At 44.7% G+C, this 19,794-nt stretch overlaps 1 protein-coding gene across 6 annotated transcripts in view; it reads right to left on the bottom strand.

Annotated features, from left to right (window-relative positions):
• The window catches only part of CACNB4 (calcium voltage-gated channel auxiliary subunit beta 4), a 108,916-nt gene that overhangs the window by 49,510 nt on the left and 39,612 nt on the right, over nucleotides 1-19,794 (bottom strand). For 2 of the 6 annotated variants that reach the window (XM_056350615.1, XM_056350618.1), the window contains exon 1: nucleotides 16,550-16,800. The exons of the other annotated variants lie outside the window; for them this stretch is intronic. In XM_056350615.1, the coding sequence (XP_056206590.1) occupies nucleotides 16,550-16,594 (45 nt within the window). In that variant the 5' untranslated portion in view covers nucleotides 16,595-16,800. Of the gene's footprint in view, nucleotides 1-16,549; nucleotides 16,801-19,794 lie in introns of those variants that run through there. 6 annotated transcript variants of the gene reach the window in all.

Consider the following 19,794-nt stretch of genomic DNA (forward strand, 5'->3'; position numbering starts at 1 on the left):
GCTTATGCAAGTATTAATGCATTCATGGCACCCACTGCAGAAGACAGATCACCAAGAGATCTCCATGCTCCAGAATAATTCACTACAAGTCCCAGTGCCCTGCACTGCTGGCAGGAAGCAAAGGCTCACGTTTTCTTTAGTGCATTTTAGCATTAACTACATGTTTTGTATTTCATTCTTTACGTGCATTTGCAGAGAGTTATCCATGCCAGGAGCTCGCTCCCTGGAAGCTATAGGGTTGAACGCTCCTCTGGGATCAGGTCTGTGTTCAGCTGCAGTGGCTGCTGCGCCTATCCTACTTTCCGCAGCACAAAACCTGCAGGAGAATTCAATTACTAAAGAGTTCTCCCCCAGTCCATTCTGTAAATCCTCTTGTGCGCCATTAGTTCCATGTGGAGGGCACAGTGTTGCTGTACTCTGTTATCAGACCAGTGCTCCTTCCTGCGCCCAGCATCCCTCCCCGCGGCTTGGCAGCAAGTGGGAAAGCTGTGGAGACAGCAAGCAGGTGGAGGACGAGTGCAGGGGTGGGGGAGAGGCCTCACACCATGCTCCAGTGATGTCTTCCAACTCACAGAGCCACAGAACTGATGAGCCCCCCGGGAGCACGGCCAGTCCTCCCTGCTGAAGGGACGAGCCAGCACAGCGCTGTCTTCGGAGAAAGAGGCTGCCAGTGGCAACTGGCAGTGGCAGAGGCCACGTACGCCCCAGTTCTCCCTCGGCCTTACAGATGCACAGGCACTAAGCACAGCCAAGCCTCCCTGAGCCAGGGCCGGGGAGGGGGCAGCGAGCCTGCTCTGTCCCCAGCTTGGGCACGCCAGCCAGTGCAGGCTGTGCTTCCATGCATATACGGAGGAGCTGAGCACTTTCACACGGGGTACTCACACCTTCCATCCCTAAAGGAGGATTTTTACCCAGCTCTACCAGTAGAGTGAAGAGTACAAAACCCTGGACTCTCCCCCTCTCTGCCCTCTCCTTGGAGGCATGCTTCATGTATCTCCCTCTCCAGAAACAGGGCCTGGGAGTCCTGGGTTCCTATTAAGTTCCTACTCCACTGCATATCTTGTCAGGGCATGCTGTGGGCAGGGAACTGCAGAGCGAGCACACTGTCATCACAGGCACAGCCAGGATTCAAGCTGTTTCTTGTTGACATTTGTATCTGTACTGCTCTCTAGTTGCAGCCCCTAACAGCCCCTTCCGTATCTCTATGTTGCAGCTCTTATGTCGGCCTCAAAGTTGGAAAAGAGCTGTGCAAGCCGCCACACTACTGAAACATGAATAAATTACTAAATTAGTAAGAGATACCAAACAAGTGAAAGGGAAAAAAGTGCTGAGCCTTAGGGAGGAGCGACTCCTCTTCCTCCTCAGGTAGCGACCCATACGGTGCTGCTCAAGCAGCTTGGCCAGCTCCCTGTGATCTGACAGGAGGAACGATAACAGCAGCTGCTGAAAGAGAAAATAATGGAGAAGAGCAGGATCTGGCTTGTTCCTCCTGGCAGCTGTAGCTCCTCTCTGGCAAAACCTCTCACAGCCAGGCTCTGTGTCAGCAGCACTGTTGCAATTCAGAGCAAAGGCAGAGAGGGACTTGCTCTAGAAGAAAGGAGCAAAATAAAATGAACGCAAAATAACCAAAAAACCCATATGCCTCTACAATCTCCAGAGACTGCAGCATGTACCCAGGCAGGCAGACAGCCACTTGGGAAAGCACTTTGCTGATTTCCTTCCTGAAAGGGTTTGATGGGGGAAAGCTGGTTGATCTTCCAGCTGCCGGGAAGTAGCTTTTTTTTTTTTTTTTTTTTTTTTTTTTAAGTAAGGCAGCAACTGCAATTGGGTTAAGACACAATACAACCGAAGGGAGGAATTATTTAATGGCTGGAAGAAATGAGCAGGAATCAGGACTTCTGGCCTGCAATTCCCTCAAATACATTAGTCTAGCTTCACTGAAACCTAGGCTCTCCTTTTGGTTTTACCCCTCAGTTCAGTTCTGCCCCCAAATTTCAGAGTAAATGGGTATAAGTAATTTCTATTTAGGCCAGATTGGTTTGAAAATGTTCAGCAAAATCAGCCTGAAAAGCAGGCTGTAATGGTTTCGGACATACCTCTTCACAGATCAGTTTTCAGCAAAACAACACTGCAGTGTTTTTATTTATTTACATCGTTGTTGTTATTCTAAGGATACAGACTAGGATTTCTGTATCTGTTAAGAGGTCAGGCCATTCAGAAGAAAGGTAGCCTAGATTTATTAATTTTTTTGTTGTTAATTGAGGAATGTGAAATATTCAATTCTGATGCGAAATAGATCTCACATCTTTTATAAATTAAATTCTTGCTTATGAAGAAAGATACAAAATATCTGTGCAAAGTTACATTCTTTTGAGTGTATTTTCCCACTTGCATGCAGAGAACGTGGAACAAAAAAATCTTACAAACAGAAGCTTCCTTCTGCAGACAAGTCATCCATGGAAGTATGGTGGTTTTGTTTGTTACAGCCAAGCATTTTAGAAACAGATTTAAGTATTGAGCATATTACATAATAAAATTACTGTCACAATCATCCTTTAGATATCATGACTATAACTAAACTTGGTCATCACCAGGGGACACACACTGATGTAGTCAAAGACCTAAGACATCATGGTCTTAAAATGTTTAAAACCAATGGCTAAGGATTAACCTGAGTATTTTGAACCTGAAACTGTTCACAGGAGGAAGTACTGGATGTAGTAATCTTCTTCTGGACAACTCTCAAGTAGTAACAATGTATTCAGGAAAGCCTTCATCCTGCAAGTGTTTTTTTCCACAGTATGCAAACTTTTTTTTTTTTTTTCCCATCTTCCAAATGTATATAGTCCAGTCACTGGGAGGCGTAACACCTCTTTCATGAAGCACAGTGCTTCACACATGAAATACACTGAAATATATGTCACTTTGAAGTTGTCAATTGAACAATTCTCCCATGCGGGTGCACTTTTATCTGCAGAGTACATACAGCACCAGCTACAACCTCCCTTTTTCAAAAAACCATCTCGGAAAATGAGAGGCTCAGAAAGAACAAGAGGAATAACCAAACACATCAAGGACATGTTTGGAGAGAGAGATACCAAAGTAACAGGGAAATTGCTTTCTCAAGGGCTGGGGGAAATGGGATGAGGATGGAGGGGGACAGGACACACTACTTCATTCAAAACCCTGTGTACAAATTCCTGCACAATGTAAGCCTATACAGTACCTGAATGAGCTAGGAGAGTAGTACTGGACACCTCTTGTTTAAAAATAAGATAGAAAGGTTTTGCAATTAAATGGAAAGGTGCAAATTTAATTCTAAGCCAACAAACTAACTAGGTGATCTTTAAGGTCCCTTCCAAGCCAAACCAAAAAGGAAGCATTTGTCTGTGACATTCAGAACAGAGCAGTGGAGCTGAAAATTTAAGACGGTTCTTAAATATTATTATCAGTAAGACATCTTCAGCATATGTATAACTAGTGCCAGCACCAGCACAAAAAGTGTCATTCAATGGCAAGTTTCAAAGCCTAAATCAACTTCTTAATTCCATTCAGCAAAACAACTTTTATTATCCACCACAACTCTATGAATTTCAAATGTACAACAGGAAATATTCCAGTCCGTGACTCTTCCTCTTACACTCCCACTCATACTGTATGTTTACATATAGCAGACCTAATCTATTAAAGGGAAGGATTACTTAATGCATTCCTGAAACAAATCCACTCTAGGGTGTAACACAATAGCTATTCAACAATGTACTAAAACACTTCCTACCACTCTACTCCTTAGGACAGCAAGTAAAAAGTAACAGACAACAGTAATTAGCGTGGAAAAACGTAGGGAGGCAAAGTATAATTCATTTGTCTGTTTTTCCATCTGTCAATATCCTGTTCATTTTCTAATAAGAGATCAATAAAAAATGCAAAGTTCTAATATTCCTGTTCTATGATGTGCAAAAAAGGTCTTGAGAACATTTTAACTAGAATAAGCACTAGAATGGGGATGAAGTTGCTTCTCTTATCTTGTCAGAAACTTTGAAAACAAGTAACACTTCAAAATGATTTTGCCCACTTTTTTTAACAGGCACTTCAGCAAGTACACTTTTAGTACATCTGCATATCAGTAAGGTCATTTTGCTTAAAGAACAAGGGCTCCTGTGAGGTGAGAGACTGCTATCGTTCCGGATTCACCAGTAGGTACACACATAAAATGACATCAGGTATCTCTGCTAAGCAGCTTTCTTGCACAGCCAGATCAATTCCCTCGTCTCCTGACACTCCGCTACAAGGAAACAAAGTGGTGATAGTAACTTTGCAAGATTAAAAAAAAAAAATAAAATCTAAGATGAACAAAGTTGATCAAGGCATCTGGAGGATAAAGAGACCACCACACATGGGGCTCCTGCCGGTTTACCCTCCTTGCAGCACTGACCTACAGCAACTAGTGCTTGCCACTTGCTTGCTTCTGGCTAGGTCAAACAGTCTTTCAGTAGCTCAGAAGGTAGCCCTGGCTGGTTGGGAGGCCCGAGACACACGGCAGGAACGCATCACGTCCCACCTCCGGGTCTTGGCAGTCTTGCCTGGAAATCCTGAAATACTATACAGTCATACAGTGACAGCGTGGGTGCCATTCAGCAGGACAAAGAAGAGATCCTCACTAGGAAGAAAACTTGCATGTCCTCCGGATCTGGCTCATTCTGGTATTCAGACATGAAAACAGTTGTGGAGAGACCTTTTTCCCAGGGGCTGAAACTTCCTTCTGCACGTGCGAAGACCAGCCCCCCAGTTCTCAAAGGCTGTACTAGAACACTTAGGAGAGGGTCTGGCATTCCATACATTAATCCTGGTGCCAGAGTCCACAGAGCATCTGACACTGCAGTCCGGTAAGGGGGTACCGTGCACAGCAGCAGACAGACTTCTGCTTATCAGCAAGGGAGAGCGTACACCAGGAGGCAGCTGGAAGCAGGACAAGTTCTTCTAGGTGTAGCACCAGCATTTAAGTCACAGAACATGCTCACAGTCATAAGATCACGCTGCAGATCATGCCCAGTAGCGCAGCTGTGTCCCCACACTGGACAAACCTTTCATTAACCTAGCTTGAGTCAACAGCAAGGACTGCCTGGGTGGAGGCAGGATGAGTACAATTACAGCCTGCTGAATCACAGGTACTTCTCTTCCTAGCTTGGTGTCACTTGGAGACATATTTCTGTGGTATCTGTCATTCCTGGAGTGCAGTGGGTTTATTCTTGAGCTTTCATCATGCCGTTTAGGACAGAGCCCTTGGTGCCAGGAGCTGCTGCTAGGTTTGACAGAGAAGCAGCCTTTGCAAGGCAGAGCTAGCTGCCATCAGATTTTTTTCCTTGGTGAGGTTTTCTCTGCATTGGTCATAATTTAACCTTCTCTGCCAAAGAACGATGCCGAGGCTTGTTTTGTCAGAACCTGATGAGAGCACCACTAATTGTTCTGCAAAATAAAATTTTATCGTGGTAACTCAAGACCTACACACCTTAGCAGAGATTAACTGATGATTTTTTGGAATACATGATTTTTCCAGGCAAAAAGAGAGATACATTCTTCAGGGGATACTCCAATCACAGAAAGACTGTGGCTTAAAAATAGTGTCAGAAACCCTGCATGGAAAGGAGAAGTTTGTAAAGAAACAGAAAGGGGGGGTAACCATTAGAAAATTATTTTATTTACAGGGTTGCTACAGTAGGAGATCAAAGGATGAAAGGTTCTGAAAAAGCTTAGTTTAAACTAATAGGCCAGAGCTTTTCAGATTACCCAGCTCTGTAAGCAGGAAGGGGGAACGGGAGGATACCTTGACTACTTCACCCTATAGCTTGTCCCACAGCAGTAAGAGCTGCAAACGGCTCATTTATGGCCATAATGGACATGGCTATTAACAAAAAATATAATAATCCCCCGGCCTCATACACTCTAAGAGCACCTAGTACAGCATCTACAGCAATACACTCTCAATGAAAACTTGACATTTATGATAATGCAATCACTAACTGTCATGCCATTGTACCAAGGACAAACAGCCCACGGGAGGAAGCAGAAAGAGCAAACCAGCTGAGCAGCGAGAGAGTTGATTTGCAGGGAAATGTCCCAGCACAGAAAAAAACAACAAGAGAGGACTCACAGAGAAAATGTATTTGGTATAAGCAGAATTTTCTCAAAATAGAAAGGCTTGTAAAGTTTTATATGAAGTGTTAACAGCTCATTCAAACGCGCACTTCACCACTTCAGTACTCAGCAAGATGATAGGGAGTATTTTTTCCTCATGATTTCTTCCATGTTGCTGTAATAAATCAAATCACTGCCAGGCTGCATTCCCCATGCTGGTGAAACAGCACAGCCAAATTGCTCCATCTCTGTAACTTACATAGCCTTTGTACTACTCGACTTTTTAGGAAAATAAACCCCCCCAAAAAAAAACAGAAGAGGAGCCCTTATCACCCTCCTCCAGGGTTTTCCGGCTTTTCCATGCCCTTGTGAAAACTAAAATCCTCACAGCCCTGTGAAGCACAGTAGACCCTGTAGCCCACCATTGCTGCTCTGAGCCCTTTTCTTAAAACCCGTTCTGACAAGGCTAGCTTTAGCGAAACAGAAAACGCAGATTAACATCTCGCATTGTGCGTGCACAAAATCAGGCACTGCTGACTTCCTCCAGCTCTCTGTGCTGGGTGGGAAAGCTTGGCTAACTCTGGACGTATGGGTAATCCTCCAAATCAAAAATAAAGTTTACCTGATCAGCACCATGGGCTAGACAAAGATAGATAGGTGAGAACAAGACAGAGTCATCAGAACTTGCAGCTGGACACACACACCCTGCCACCTTCTCACCTCCCTTTCTGCTCTGGAAGTCCTCCTTCAACTTTCATAGAGCAACAGAATAGCTGAGGTTGAAAGGGACCTCCTGAGCCAACCCCCCCATATGTACATATATATACACATATGTATGTGTATATATAGACACAAACCCATCATCTGTTCAAAGTGAGTATGTTAGGAGCCGAGCCAATTTAAGGAAAGACAGAGCCTAAGAGGAAGGGAAGGTAGTGAAAGATGCAGGACCAAGGAGGAGGGGGCCTCAAAGTTATTCAGCACATGCTACACTGCCTACCTGTGCTTGGAGGCACTTCCCTCTAACCCACCTAGCTGTCCACTTCTCCTCTCATTTCTCAAGAACCACTCTCTTGTGCCTTTTCCAGAGAAGAAATCCCTTCCGATGTCCAGTAATGCAGAGAAAAACCAGTGCACCAGCACATGAGCCAGTAAGCTTTAATGGGGCAAGGGAGCTACAGTCCAATCCTTCTTTTCTTTGGTTTATGAAACAACCAGTGAAAAGTCCCCTCCAAGCCATGCTCCCAAACAGCTTCATATATAGATGATGCTACATCAGATGTGACTGGCAGGCAGCTAAACTCATTTGGCATGCATGGGTCCATGACCTGAAAGATGTCGTGAGTGAAGAGAATCAAGATGCCCACTAGCAACAGACCCCTCCTGAAAGAGGAAACCTACCTATTAACAGGCTGTTACCCTCCTCACTGTGCTCCATGCAGAAGCACAAACTTACTGCACCTGAATATAAGTACATGTTCAAGACACGGAAAGAAGGAAGGGACATGGCAAAATGAGCCACTCAAGAACTGAAATCAGTTCACTGTTGGCATGAAAACCAGCAACAAAGTACTGTTGAAAAATACAAATCACGATGTGATGAAAGTTTGCAAGCAAATATTGACACCACCTGTGATCCCTACAGAACTCAGCATTCAGCCAGCTAAATGATATTTTGAAATTAATTACTGGATTCCAAATGACCACGAACAGTGTTCAGGCTTGTCCTGTTTGTAAAATAATCTGCATTTGTGTAAGTTGCTGATTTTTAAAAACAGGCTCCACTATCTCTGTAAATACATCCTCAATGGAAAAAAATCTAACAGCTCAGTATCTCACATGCTGAATGTGTTTTAGGGAGATAGGGAAGCAACCCATGACAACAACAAATCCTAGGTTAAGCTTCTTCCCTTGTTATTTATTATTCCTATGATGTGTTCCTTCAGCACCAAGAGCCACACTCCTCCCTCACATGCCCTTGAGCCCAGGAAGAGCTGTTTATGCTTCCCAGCAGCAGCATTTTCTTAAGCATTGGCAAATTTTTTAAGCAATCTACAATCGAGGATCAGCACATTTGTGAGAAGCCCTTGTCATTTTGGCTGCACTCCATGGTCATTCAAGAGTTCACCAAAAGGAATCCAAAAGCAGGAGTAAAACCATAGTTAATTACACACTTTAGTCCTTTATATGAACAAACAATATTACTAAAAACACACTATCCCCATCAAGTGAGCTCTTACTTGCAGTTGAAATTGAAAACACAGTTAGCTATTCCTCATTGTTTCTATTGTTTAGATGACTCAAAGCTTTTTTCCCCGCCATTTTAATGTATTTTTGCTGAAAAAAATACCTCTATGCAAACAGCAGGCAGTAAATTGTAAAAATTATGTACGATTCTTACTGAAAGTTTTATTTGACTATCATACTATCAAATCACAACATCACATTTAACAAACAGAGGATCTGAGTAAGACAGAAAACCATTTTCATGTAAGCACAAAACATTAGACATGATGAGAATAGCTGATGTTGTGGTAGTAGTAGGACTTTGGAAATTTTAGGAGGAAAAACCTAAGCAAAAACACCCAAGCAAACCTCAGAACAGAAAACAAGCTAACTTTGCAACTCCTGTCAGACAGCCCTCTATACAAAAGAAAATTGTTAGGCAGATGATGATTCTTTAGTTGAGGCAATCTATTAAGAAGTAATAGAAATGAAAAGAGATTTGAAACTGTCAAAAACACACAAACGCTTTGATCATATAAAAGCCAAATCTCAGTGAGAATTGAGGAAACATAATGGGCAGAGGATAATCTCTTTTTACCAGAAATTGTCAACTATGTTCCCAGTCAAGACAGACTTCACATTTGAAACTAAAAATCCTACATAAACAAACAGCAAGTAGATAACTGGTAGCAGTTAGGCAAATGATCCTGGAATGACTAGGTCCTGATGACATTACTCACCCTTTTTGGATTAAACATTAGAAAACTTAACTAATTCAAATGAAAAAGAAAGAACAGCTATGCTTGAAGAGAAGCTGAGTGTTACCAACAAATGAATGGCACTGCAAACGCTGTTCTCTCAGTTCACGTACACATCCATGGTCTCTCAGAGGAGTAACAGAAAGTAAATCCAACTGCCTCCTACTGATGACCAGCCCCACAACTGATGGTCTTACAAGACCACCCACCCACTGTTTTATAAAAGCAAATCTCCCAAAGAAGGGCAGCTTCAGCAGTCTTCATCTCACTTCCCTTCTTGTCATCAACCACAAGGAAAACTCAGTGTCTCACAGACGGTCTGTACGACTGGGTACTCGGCATGTTCCCTCTGCAGTCTTACCCTATAATTAATTTTACCTATAAACCAAGCAAAGATTTTGCAAGTATGGAAATGGAAACTCCTCTGTGCACTGTAAAGAGTGCGTGTATCACCAGGCTTTCCACCACCAGAGAATCCTGCTGGCAAGCATGCTGGAAAAAAAAAAGAAAAATGTGTTGACTCTCACTTGCAGCCTTCATCCCTGCCTGTTAAATCCATCAATCCATATAAAATGACAATCAGATCTCAAGAATCTGATCTAGACTACCAACTTTCAATATTCAGCCTGAAAATTTCAGACGGGACCTGTGGAAACGATATAACTAATAACCACCCAAACCCCTCTAACCCCACTGAAAGTCTTAGGTTTTATTTGACAGCTGCATGAAGCCTCCTGCTTGGTCTCGGCTGCCTGCAGGACAACTATGTTCTATCAAACCAACTGGCTATAACAAAACTCGCTACAGTAACTGGCTCTGGGATAGCAGAACGGTGACAAATTCTGCAGGCAGAGAATGAATTTCAGAAGAGAGTGCAAGTGAAGGCCTATGACTACCCCTTCCCAAGGACGGCCCGTCAGGCTGTCATTTCCCTTTGAGAGGGGTAAGAAGCCACGATACACCAGCTGCCACTTTAAATGTATTCGCTATATAAACAGTGGACCAATGTTTTGGGCTGCAGCTTCTGCATGGATCTACAGTTACTGCAAGCAATGCTGCAGAATACTTTGTAAGTAAATGGAATGCAAAGCACAAGTCTTTAAAACTACACTAACTGGAAGAGTTTTGTAGAATAATCACCAAAGAGACAGGATGAAAAATACACAATTCATTTATATCCCATTCTCAACCTATGACAACTGAGAAGGTGTATGAAGCAAGCAAAGGCCACCTTTTCTTCTCCTTTAGAGATCAGAGAGGTACCATGCAGAAATCCAATCAATATTTGAATATGAGCTTCCCTGACATGGTTTGGTTTCCTATGATCACATTTTTCTACTTGAGCAGCACCCAGAGATGTTCTTGTCTTAGTTGCCCTGAGAAAAAGTGTACACTAGCAACCGAAGGAATGACTACTGTGAAGAGTAATGTCAATGAACTAGAGAAAGGGAGTGGAGTACACTATTCTCAAAATACTGACACTGACCATTTGTGTGGTGAATTAAATGCATTTTCCTCCTATTCCCATCACCTCTTTCCTAAAAATTCTCAGCAATGCTCTCAATTATATGCAATAACTGGAGACAAAACCTACAGATCAGCATGGATTTTACACAGACGTCACATCAAACTTCTGTATAGTGGAATGAATATTGCCCTGCATCACAGCGGTCTCCTTTCTGGCTCCTGCAGCATACACATGCTGTCATCAAGATGTGGTAACACCACAATTTGTACCACTGGTTAACAATACACTGGACTCCAAGCAGAGCCTTCTACCCTAATGTATGACCTAAAGCCATGCTGATGAAATTCGTATCTGTCACCACACATATTGCCAGTATGATAATGCTATATGCTGTAATGATATGCTATATATTGCGCTGCCAGCCACAATTTCCCAACTCCCTGCTACAGCCCTGATAGGCCAGGGCTGTAGAAACTGCTACAGAGTTCAGGAAAGCTTCTGCATGCACAGTCCTTCTCACTGCCCTTTTTTTGGCAAACTGTGTGAACATTAGCTACCAGGGTCAGTCTCACCAGTGTTTAGTTCCTATAAACACCAAAGGACTTTCATAATCTAAAATGCTTTTGTGGATCTGGGCATGAGTCCCACCAAAAGCGTTTATCTAAATCTTGGTGATAGACTCTGAACTTGTATAATATCTTTGATTGAAGCACACCACCCTGGCTTACAAACCAGTAAAAAAAAAGTCCCGCTTGCCTGGCGTACTAAGTCCCCTTTAGCATCAGCAGTAGACAGCTGGCTGCAGACGCAGGGACGAGAAGAGCCCAAGGGAAACCAGAGCAGGGTTAGATGCAGGCTAAACAGCTAAGAAAAGGCATGAAAAGAAGGTGTACGTATGGCTTAGGAGCAGGAGACTATGCTGGAGAAAAAGCAAAGAGGTAAACACAGTTAACAAAAAGACCTACTACAACAGAGCTGTATAGGGCAAGAAAAGACCACCTTTCCTCCTCCTTTAGAGATCAGGGAGGTACCACACAGAAATCCAATCAAAAAAGACAGGCAGAAGATGAAGGCATAAATTGAACGTCACCTTAAATGACGTGAAACCAAGGAGGAAGAAGATGGCTGGAACGAGAAACACTGGCATTATTAAGCAGAAAGGCACATGGAGCGAGTGCTGCAGGCTGTCACCGGCTCCCACTGAGCAGTGATGCTGCACAGCACCCTCGCTCCCACACAGGCACCACCACAGCCATGCAACAGGGGCTTCTCACCCAAGTTGGCTCCCCAGCTCTGCCCACACCCAGCCCTGGCTAATCCTGTGCCAGGCCACCCCTTGGACCCTCTTCGCTCTTTTTCCTGATGCAAAACCAACTGAACTTCTAAAAGGCAGCTATTTCCAACAGCTCTGATAACTGATTCAAATACACAAGATAAAGCCTCTCACATGTTGGCAACCATTAAACTTACACCTTGTGAGAAGTGCGGAAAGCCATTTCACATGCTCAGGTGTTGCTCTGAAATGACTGCTTTGGAGATATAGATATGAACAAGCAATCTAAAAGGGACCAGTCGGATAGTTCTGCAGGTGCAAAAAGGCTGACACTTACTTACAGCGGGTGTCATTCCTGATCATTTGCTGGGGCTGGAAAGGACTCCGCATTAGAGGTACTTGTTGCTAATTCATGGAGAGAATTTTTCAATTAAATAGTGTTTTAATGGAAAATGTAATTTTACAGAAAAAGCAATTTCTTAAGAGAAAGTTTCATTGAAGTTTGTTTCTGAAAAAGATGGAGTCTTTACTGAAACCAAAAAGCACTGGGAAATTCTGGACTGACATATCAAGCAGCATTCAGATCTTTCCCTGCCACAAACAGACATACACCTGTTAGCTCACAGCTGTGAAGGTGAAACAGTATTATTTGCTTACCCAACAGACCTCGCTGTGTTAAGTCCCCTGTGCTAGTGGGGTTTTATGTCTTATTCTTTTGTTATGAAGAGTGCAAGACATACTTCTCTGCAAGGCAAACAAGCTTTCATTCCAAAAGGGTGACTGTTTAGAACTACCCAGAGCACTAAAACAAAGCCCCCAAAACTCCCAAAATCACAGGGCAGGCTAACAAAAAAGGCAAAAATCTTCACTGGGCAGATCGTTCTCTCTAGGGTCATGCACCTTCCATCACCTGAAAGCCTGCAGTTTCTGTGGTTCATTACAAGGGTACTGGTGCCCGCAAAAGTTGTCTGCTTCCGTATCTCTGCACCTCTTTTTTTTTTTTTCAATGTGTCAACTACTTTTTGTCTACAATCACTGGTAGGTTTTTCTTCAGCTTCAACAGTGTAATTTTCCTCCTCCAAAAAGCCTCACACTAGCTAGTGCATCATCTACGTCACATTAATCATCACAGCTGGTAATGGATTGTAATACCCATGCACACACTCATTTCTTTATATATACGTAAATAAAAATATGTAGTTGGCATATATTTTATATATACACACACATACTAACACCCTATAATACTAGCTTCAATTACAAAAATAATGTAGGTATCTGTTCACTGTTAAAAATCGTCACGTTTGTTCCAGGTTTTAAAAGGAAAATTTCACCTGCATACTTCTACAGTGTCCTCTTAATCAGTTAATCTGTATATTATCTACCAGAAGATATTAGGCATAAATTCAGTAGCTACCTCAGTTTCCCTTTCTTTTCCAACAGCAAGCATGTGCCTCTGTGTAAGTACCATACACTGAGGGTTCATCTTTTCCTCCAACACAAATTAAATTTGAAAGGTACACACAGGACTTACAACGGGTACAGGTTTATTACTGAAAAAAGCCTTATAATGGATATCTGAAGTCCTGTGCCATTCAGCTGATTTCTAACTGTAACACCACTAGGTTAGTTTGAAGCAGTTCAGAGGCACTCGGCAACACACATCTATTTCAGTCTGTCAAAGATCAACAAAGGTTAACCCTCGATCACAACTGCTGCTCTTCTCTCTGCTTTCATCAATAAGGAACAGATACACCCTGACAAAGCAGTCTGCTAGCTAATATCTTTACATTGCAGGGGCAAATCCCAAGGAAGGAGGGTGAGTGGATTTTCATTTTGGCTCTGTCATTAGAGCTAGGCACAGCTTTAGCTCCTACATCTCCACGGAAGCCCTGCCTGGGAGAGTGCCTAAAGCACGCTCAGCAGCCACACTGGCCAGGCTCACCCCAGAGCAGCTGCCTGCCCAGCCAGGGGCCGAGACAGACCTGAGCCAACACTGCTTAGCCCACCAGGTTGCAACAGCTTTCTTCTACTTCAGATGTGCTTGCACCAGGATTTCCATCAGAGAAAAGACAGAGTGAACCTGGTCCACGTACAAAGTGATGAAAGCTGGGATAAAAAATATAATGTTATGTTACCTCTTATTTCTTGCCATGAATATTAGGCTGTATGGGTTTTATAAGGGCAAATGCCTACTTTAGGAAGATGTTACTGTACCAGAATGACTCATCTTGATACGGTTTATTTTATGCTAGAAGCATGGCAAATAGCACAAGTCCTCGATCACATCTCCCTGCGCTTCAGGGAATGAAAGAGAACATACAGTATACAAGCTCGTAGTTCCTTCAGTTCACTAGCTGCACAGCACCTGGGCTAAGCCTTCCAGGTCCTAAACCCCAGAACAATACAGAGGCCTTTTCTTTAATCTTTGTACGCTCACAGTTATTTTCTCTTAACCACAGGGAACCAGTGTTCTACCCTTGATTGGTTTTTCACTGTATTAATTCTATTGTGTTGGCTCTCTCTGGCTTGGAAATAATATTCATATGACCCATCAGGCTACCTGTTTGCCAGAATATTGTTGTCTCAGCAAGTATTCTCAATTCATGAGCCAGAATCCAAAACAATAATAAGGTGTAATGTTTTAAGGGTTCAGAAGCATAAAGCAAACAAACACTTGGGGGATTTTATCTGCATTGTGTCTAAGCCTTTGGGGTTTATGGCCTCTAGCTTTTCCATATGACCATGAGATCTAGATTGCTTTTAGGGTTTGAAGGTCTGGGTTTTGAGGTTTTTTTTGTTAATGAAAGCTGAGATTCTCACATATTCTCACAATTCCAGAAGTCTATCAAAAACATTCTCAAGTACTGAGAGACTGTAAAATTACAAAAGCTGTAAACAACATTATCATGAACTAGTTACACTGAGTATTAAGGAACCTGGAAACAAATTCTTCATCCCAGTCCTTCAAAGTGGACAGCTAAACCATTCCTCTCGTCTGTTTACTAACACGATTCTTACAGTACAAAGCCTAACACAGATCTTTATGTAACAGGTAGGTCTCTGGTCTTCTGTCATGAGAACTGCTTTTCCCAAATAATGTTCTTGGAAGAAATCAGCAGGGCTTTCCTGAAATACATGGAGTTAAGCATCTCAGAAGCACCCCCAAATCCCACTAGACATTTATCTGCATTCTCTAGTAAACTTTAAAATCTGGCTTTTATAGATGAAGCATCTATTCTACCGCAACCACTATTCCAGCAAGTTAAGAGTTCTCAGCCATGCTAATATACTTCTAATTTGTCTTCTTCAGAGCATATTAATACTTTGCTGAAAGACACTATGCCAGCACAAGTCAGATTCAGAACTGAGAACAGTTCCGAAGAATTCATGCTCTGCCTTACAAACGCCTGGTTTACAGAAACATCCAGCTGGATCCTAAAACACAGCCCTAAAGGAACCAACACACTCATATGCACTTGGCACGGCAGCTTGTAAGCAGCAGTGAGAGAAAACACACAACACAAATTAACATACACATACTAAAAAGGCAGGAATTTCTGAACTGACCCAAAGCAGTAGAGTTTTGAAATAACGCAAATACATAGTGCTGAAGGATTCAAATACACACTGTTTCCTCTCAACACGGTTTACTGCATAGTACTGAATTTCAATTCTGCACAGTTGTGGTTCCCCTCCCTCTGAAATAAACAGATTCTAAACCAAGTTGCTCGTATGAGGCAACATGTACACAGATTACACTTCCCAGTCCTAGACCAACACGACCTCATTGTCAGGCGAGGAAACAAGCCTCCCCTGAAGCGCTACGGGACCTTGTCCATTCTCCTGGGGATACCACATCATACGATACATACGTCTGCATTGACGTACACTCTATTTTATGTTACAATCTGTGTATTTTACGAGCTGGCCACAACACCTTATGTAACAGATCCCTGTTTAATATGGAACAGCGTGTTCATTGCCGTGGCAATCCCAGCAGTTTCCCTCGCCCCGAGTAATTCTGCCCCACGGGGCTCCTGCACAGCTGCGGCCAGAAGGAAAAGGCACTGGGACAACCGCCGCCACCGCTTCTGATCCTGGGCGTCAAGCTCCGGCCACGGTAACGGGGCACCCTCCGTGCTGCCAGAGAACCATTTTGTGAGGGATGTCACCAGCCTCCCAGCAAGGCTGCTCCAGGCTGGGGGCAGGCGACGGGGTAATCGTTTCCCAACGAACAAGACCAACCTGTCCCGGCTGCTTTTGGCCAAGACAGACGCCGTCACCCCGGGGCGATGCCTCGGCCACCGCGGCACCTGCACGGCCGCTTTGTTAACCCACCGAACGCGCCCCGCTGACGCTGCCCAGGGCACGGCCGACACCGGCGGCAGCCCGGCAACTTGCGCCGCCGTTCCGTCAGACACCAGCGCTGCCGGCAGCAGCGCTCCCCGCCACGCCGCTGCACCCAGGGGAGCGGGAGCCGGCGCTGCCCGCCCCGGGCCGCGCCTGCCCACGGCTGCGGGAGCACAGGCGCGGCTGACCGATGGCAAGCTCTGCCGGGACCCCGAAATACAGCCGCTCCCCCGCGAATTATGTAACGGAGGGAGCACTTCGGGTGGCTCCGGCCGGCGCACGCCACCTCCGGTAACGGAGCCTGGGGGGCGCGGGGCCGCCCCCCTTGGCACTCACCGCCTCCGAGTCTTCAAATCCATGCAGGTACAAATTGTCGTACATGGAGGTCCGCTGACGCCGGGCGCCTCTGTGGGTGCGGAACCGGCGCTGCGAGGCGCCGCGGGGGAGGCCGAGCGGCGGCGGGAGGCCTGTGCGGCGGCGGGGCCGAGCCTGCCCTCTCAGCGCTGCGGACGCCCCAGCCGCGCGGCGCCGCCTCCCGCGCCCACCGCCGCCGCAGGTGCCCTGCCGCCGCCGCGCCGCCCCGCAGCCCCCCCCGCGGCCCGCTCCCCGCGCCGCCGCGCCCCATTGGCTGCGCCGCGCCAGCGCCGCGCCGCCATTGGCTGTGCCGCGCCGCTACCGCCGCCGCCGAGCGGGCGCCCCCCAGCACCGCTGCCCCCGGCCGCGGCCCTAAGGCTGCCTGCCGCCCGGCCGCCTCTCGCCGCGGGGCCTGAGGGGGAGCGAGGCGGCGCAGGTACCGGGAGCACTTCTTCCTTTCCTTCCTTTCGCACAGCCTCACTTCTTCAAGCTCCCAGAGCACAGCGGCTCATTCCTGAGGAGAAACACCCCTCCCGCAGACTCCCCGCAAGGTGTGGAAACAAGCAAACCAAACCCTAAACGATAAGAATTAAAAGAATCCAAGGTTGGGCCTTATTTACAATGAAATTCAAAAACAGATTTCTAAAACGGCTCCTACTGGAGCGCCGATGCTGAAGTTCCTGGTTCCACCCCTCATTTCGGGCTTGCTTCCGTGGGGTATCAGCCACGCGCAGCTGTACCTCACAGTATGCTGGTGAGATGGGCAAACCTCATTCCACGGGTGAAGAAACCACATCCAGAGAAGCTAATGGACTAAGGGAGTCAGTCACAGAGCAAGGGAACTGCAAAGCCAGCCCTTCACCTGCACGTCTCCTGACTTCCCATCTCGTATGCTTAAGCACCAAATGCTTCTCCTTCCCGGAACGTCAGAACTTGTGCTGTGTACAGCCCTACGTGATTAAAACAGTAAACAACGAATTAAAAAAAAATAATTACACAGAAATTATTCATAATTTACTTCTTATTCTTATTAAAACAATTATTTTAAATCTCAGCTTCAGTGCAATCTGGTCTGACATCTCTCCAGTCACAAACACTTCGTCTTTTCCATGTGCTTCATCTACTGTTCCTTCCAAAGGCTTAATTTAGTTCTGCAAAGTTACTGCTGATCACTTGCAAAGTGTCTAAAAGACATGTGAAGCAAAGCTGAAGGTCTTACTTTCCCCATATATACAATTCTTGGAACCAGGAACTTCAGCATCGGCGCTCCAGTAGGAGCCGTTTTAGAAATCTGTTTTTGAATTTCAAAACAATATCAAAGATTCCCCAAAGTTTTATATCTTACTCCCAATTTACCTCTACCCCTATGCCCTCCATGCATTCCTTGCTTCTGTCCATATAACCTCCTGGTTTGAAAGACCTTAAGTATTGCATCTAGAGGAAGCATAGTCCCACTGATGATCAAGAGAAGAATCGGATAGTTAAAGTTTAGGTCTCTTGAAGTGCTTTCCGGGATCAAGTCCTCAGTCTATGAGCTCTTCCAAAAACCACCAACTCCATCTCTAGCCCTGTCCAATGAGCTCATTGCCAGTGTCAAGCCAACAAACAAAATAGAGCAAGGAGTAGTTAATAATGAATCTCTGATGGATTTTCAGTGGCCTATTTCAAACAGACAGCACTTCTGTCAGACCGCTCCTGGAAGAACAGTTGTTCAGATGATGGAAACTACCTCTACAACTGATGCTAACTTGCTTCTTCCTGGCCATCTCAACCAAGTGTGGAACAGCCCCAGAGACTGAGCAGCAGCTCCTCCTACCCGAGGGTCATCCTTCCAGACACTCTGGGGCCGAAGAACACAGCAAGCATGTTTTGGCGCACTTCATGGTGGTTTGAGCAAGGCTGTTCAGATGGAGGAGGATTTCAGCTTCTAAGACCGTCTTTAAAATTCTCATTAAACCCCCTATACAGGCATTAATGGATCAATTTTTAGGGCCTGTGCTACGGAGCAGGTCCCTTCCTCTCCCCACCTTGAAGATCTGTGCTGTTACAAATTTAAAGAAATAAATACATTGTTGGTGGGAGACTATTAAAATTTAAAACAAGAAGGAATTTCTATGTGCAACATCACAATCATTTGTCAGCTCAAAATAAAAAGAAGGCCATGAAATCACAAGAAGAAAAAGTGTCTGAACTCCACGTAAATTTGTAATAAAATAATTTAATTCAGAAGTCAGAGGAATCACTCTTTGATTTCCAATACCTACATTTCACACTGTCCTTTTAAGACACAGAGGTTATTAAAAATATATATTTAATGACTCAACTTGAAAGGCCCCTAAAACATGCTATAAAAATACACACAGGTCATTAAATAGGGCTTGTACTTGAAAAAGATCTAAACATAAGGGACAGTCGCAAAACCTACTTCAAGCATTTAGCTTAGGTGCCCAAAATATAGCACTTAGGCTGTTTAGTAAGAGCTGGGGCTCTGAATCCCCCTTGAGCAACCTCAAGGTACTTGTTCCCAGTTTGCTCAAAGGGCTGTGAGCAGGCACAGCAGTCCTGCCCCCCAACACCTCCACTGGGCCACCAGCGCTTGTCCTGCCCACCCTGCCCACCAGCTACACCACCCTGCTACCAGCACAAGGGATGGGATGGAGGGGACCTGAACTGCTCCCCCTGCGAAAGAACAAACCTCAGTCAACCCAAACACACACATCTAACACCCCTTTTACGTGTCTATGTTGGGAGAAACTTATGAGAAGAGCCAAAAAAATGCAGGAACCTCTGGATTTATATGTTTTTTTTCCCAGCCATGTGCCTAAAATGCAGAAATATAAATACCTGTAGTACAGAGGAACTCTAAATCAAAGACTGTTTTGAATATTATGAGGTAATTTATCCAAGAAACATGCAGCAGAAACCAACAGAGGTAGCACACCAAAGCAAGCGAAGAAGACGTCTGGCTCTTCAGAAGTTGTCTGAAAAGTAATCAGGCTCTCAAAATACATTGAGGGAACAGGAGGCTGGATGGAGCTCTGAAACAGGGTGCAAGGAAGGTTTGCAGAGGAGAGGATATACAGGCCAAGAAAAACAACTCAAAATTTATTTCAGTGACAAGCCATCGCTGTTCCACTGTTATCTCTAACACAAGTATCTCTATCCATGACTGCAAAGTATGGGGCATTATTCAGTGAAAGCACGTTACAGTTTTACAATGAAGGACA

The sequence above is a fragment of the Falco biarmicus genome, chromosome 8 (assembly GCF_023638135.1).
Source record: "Falco biarmicus isolate bFalBia1 chromosome 8, bFalBia1.pri, whole genome shotgun sequence".
NCBI lineage: Eukaryota > Metazoa > Chordata > Aves > Falconiformes > Falconidae > Falco > Falco biarmicus.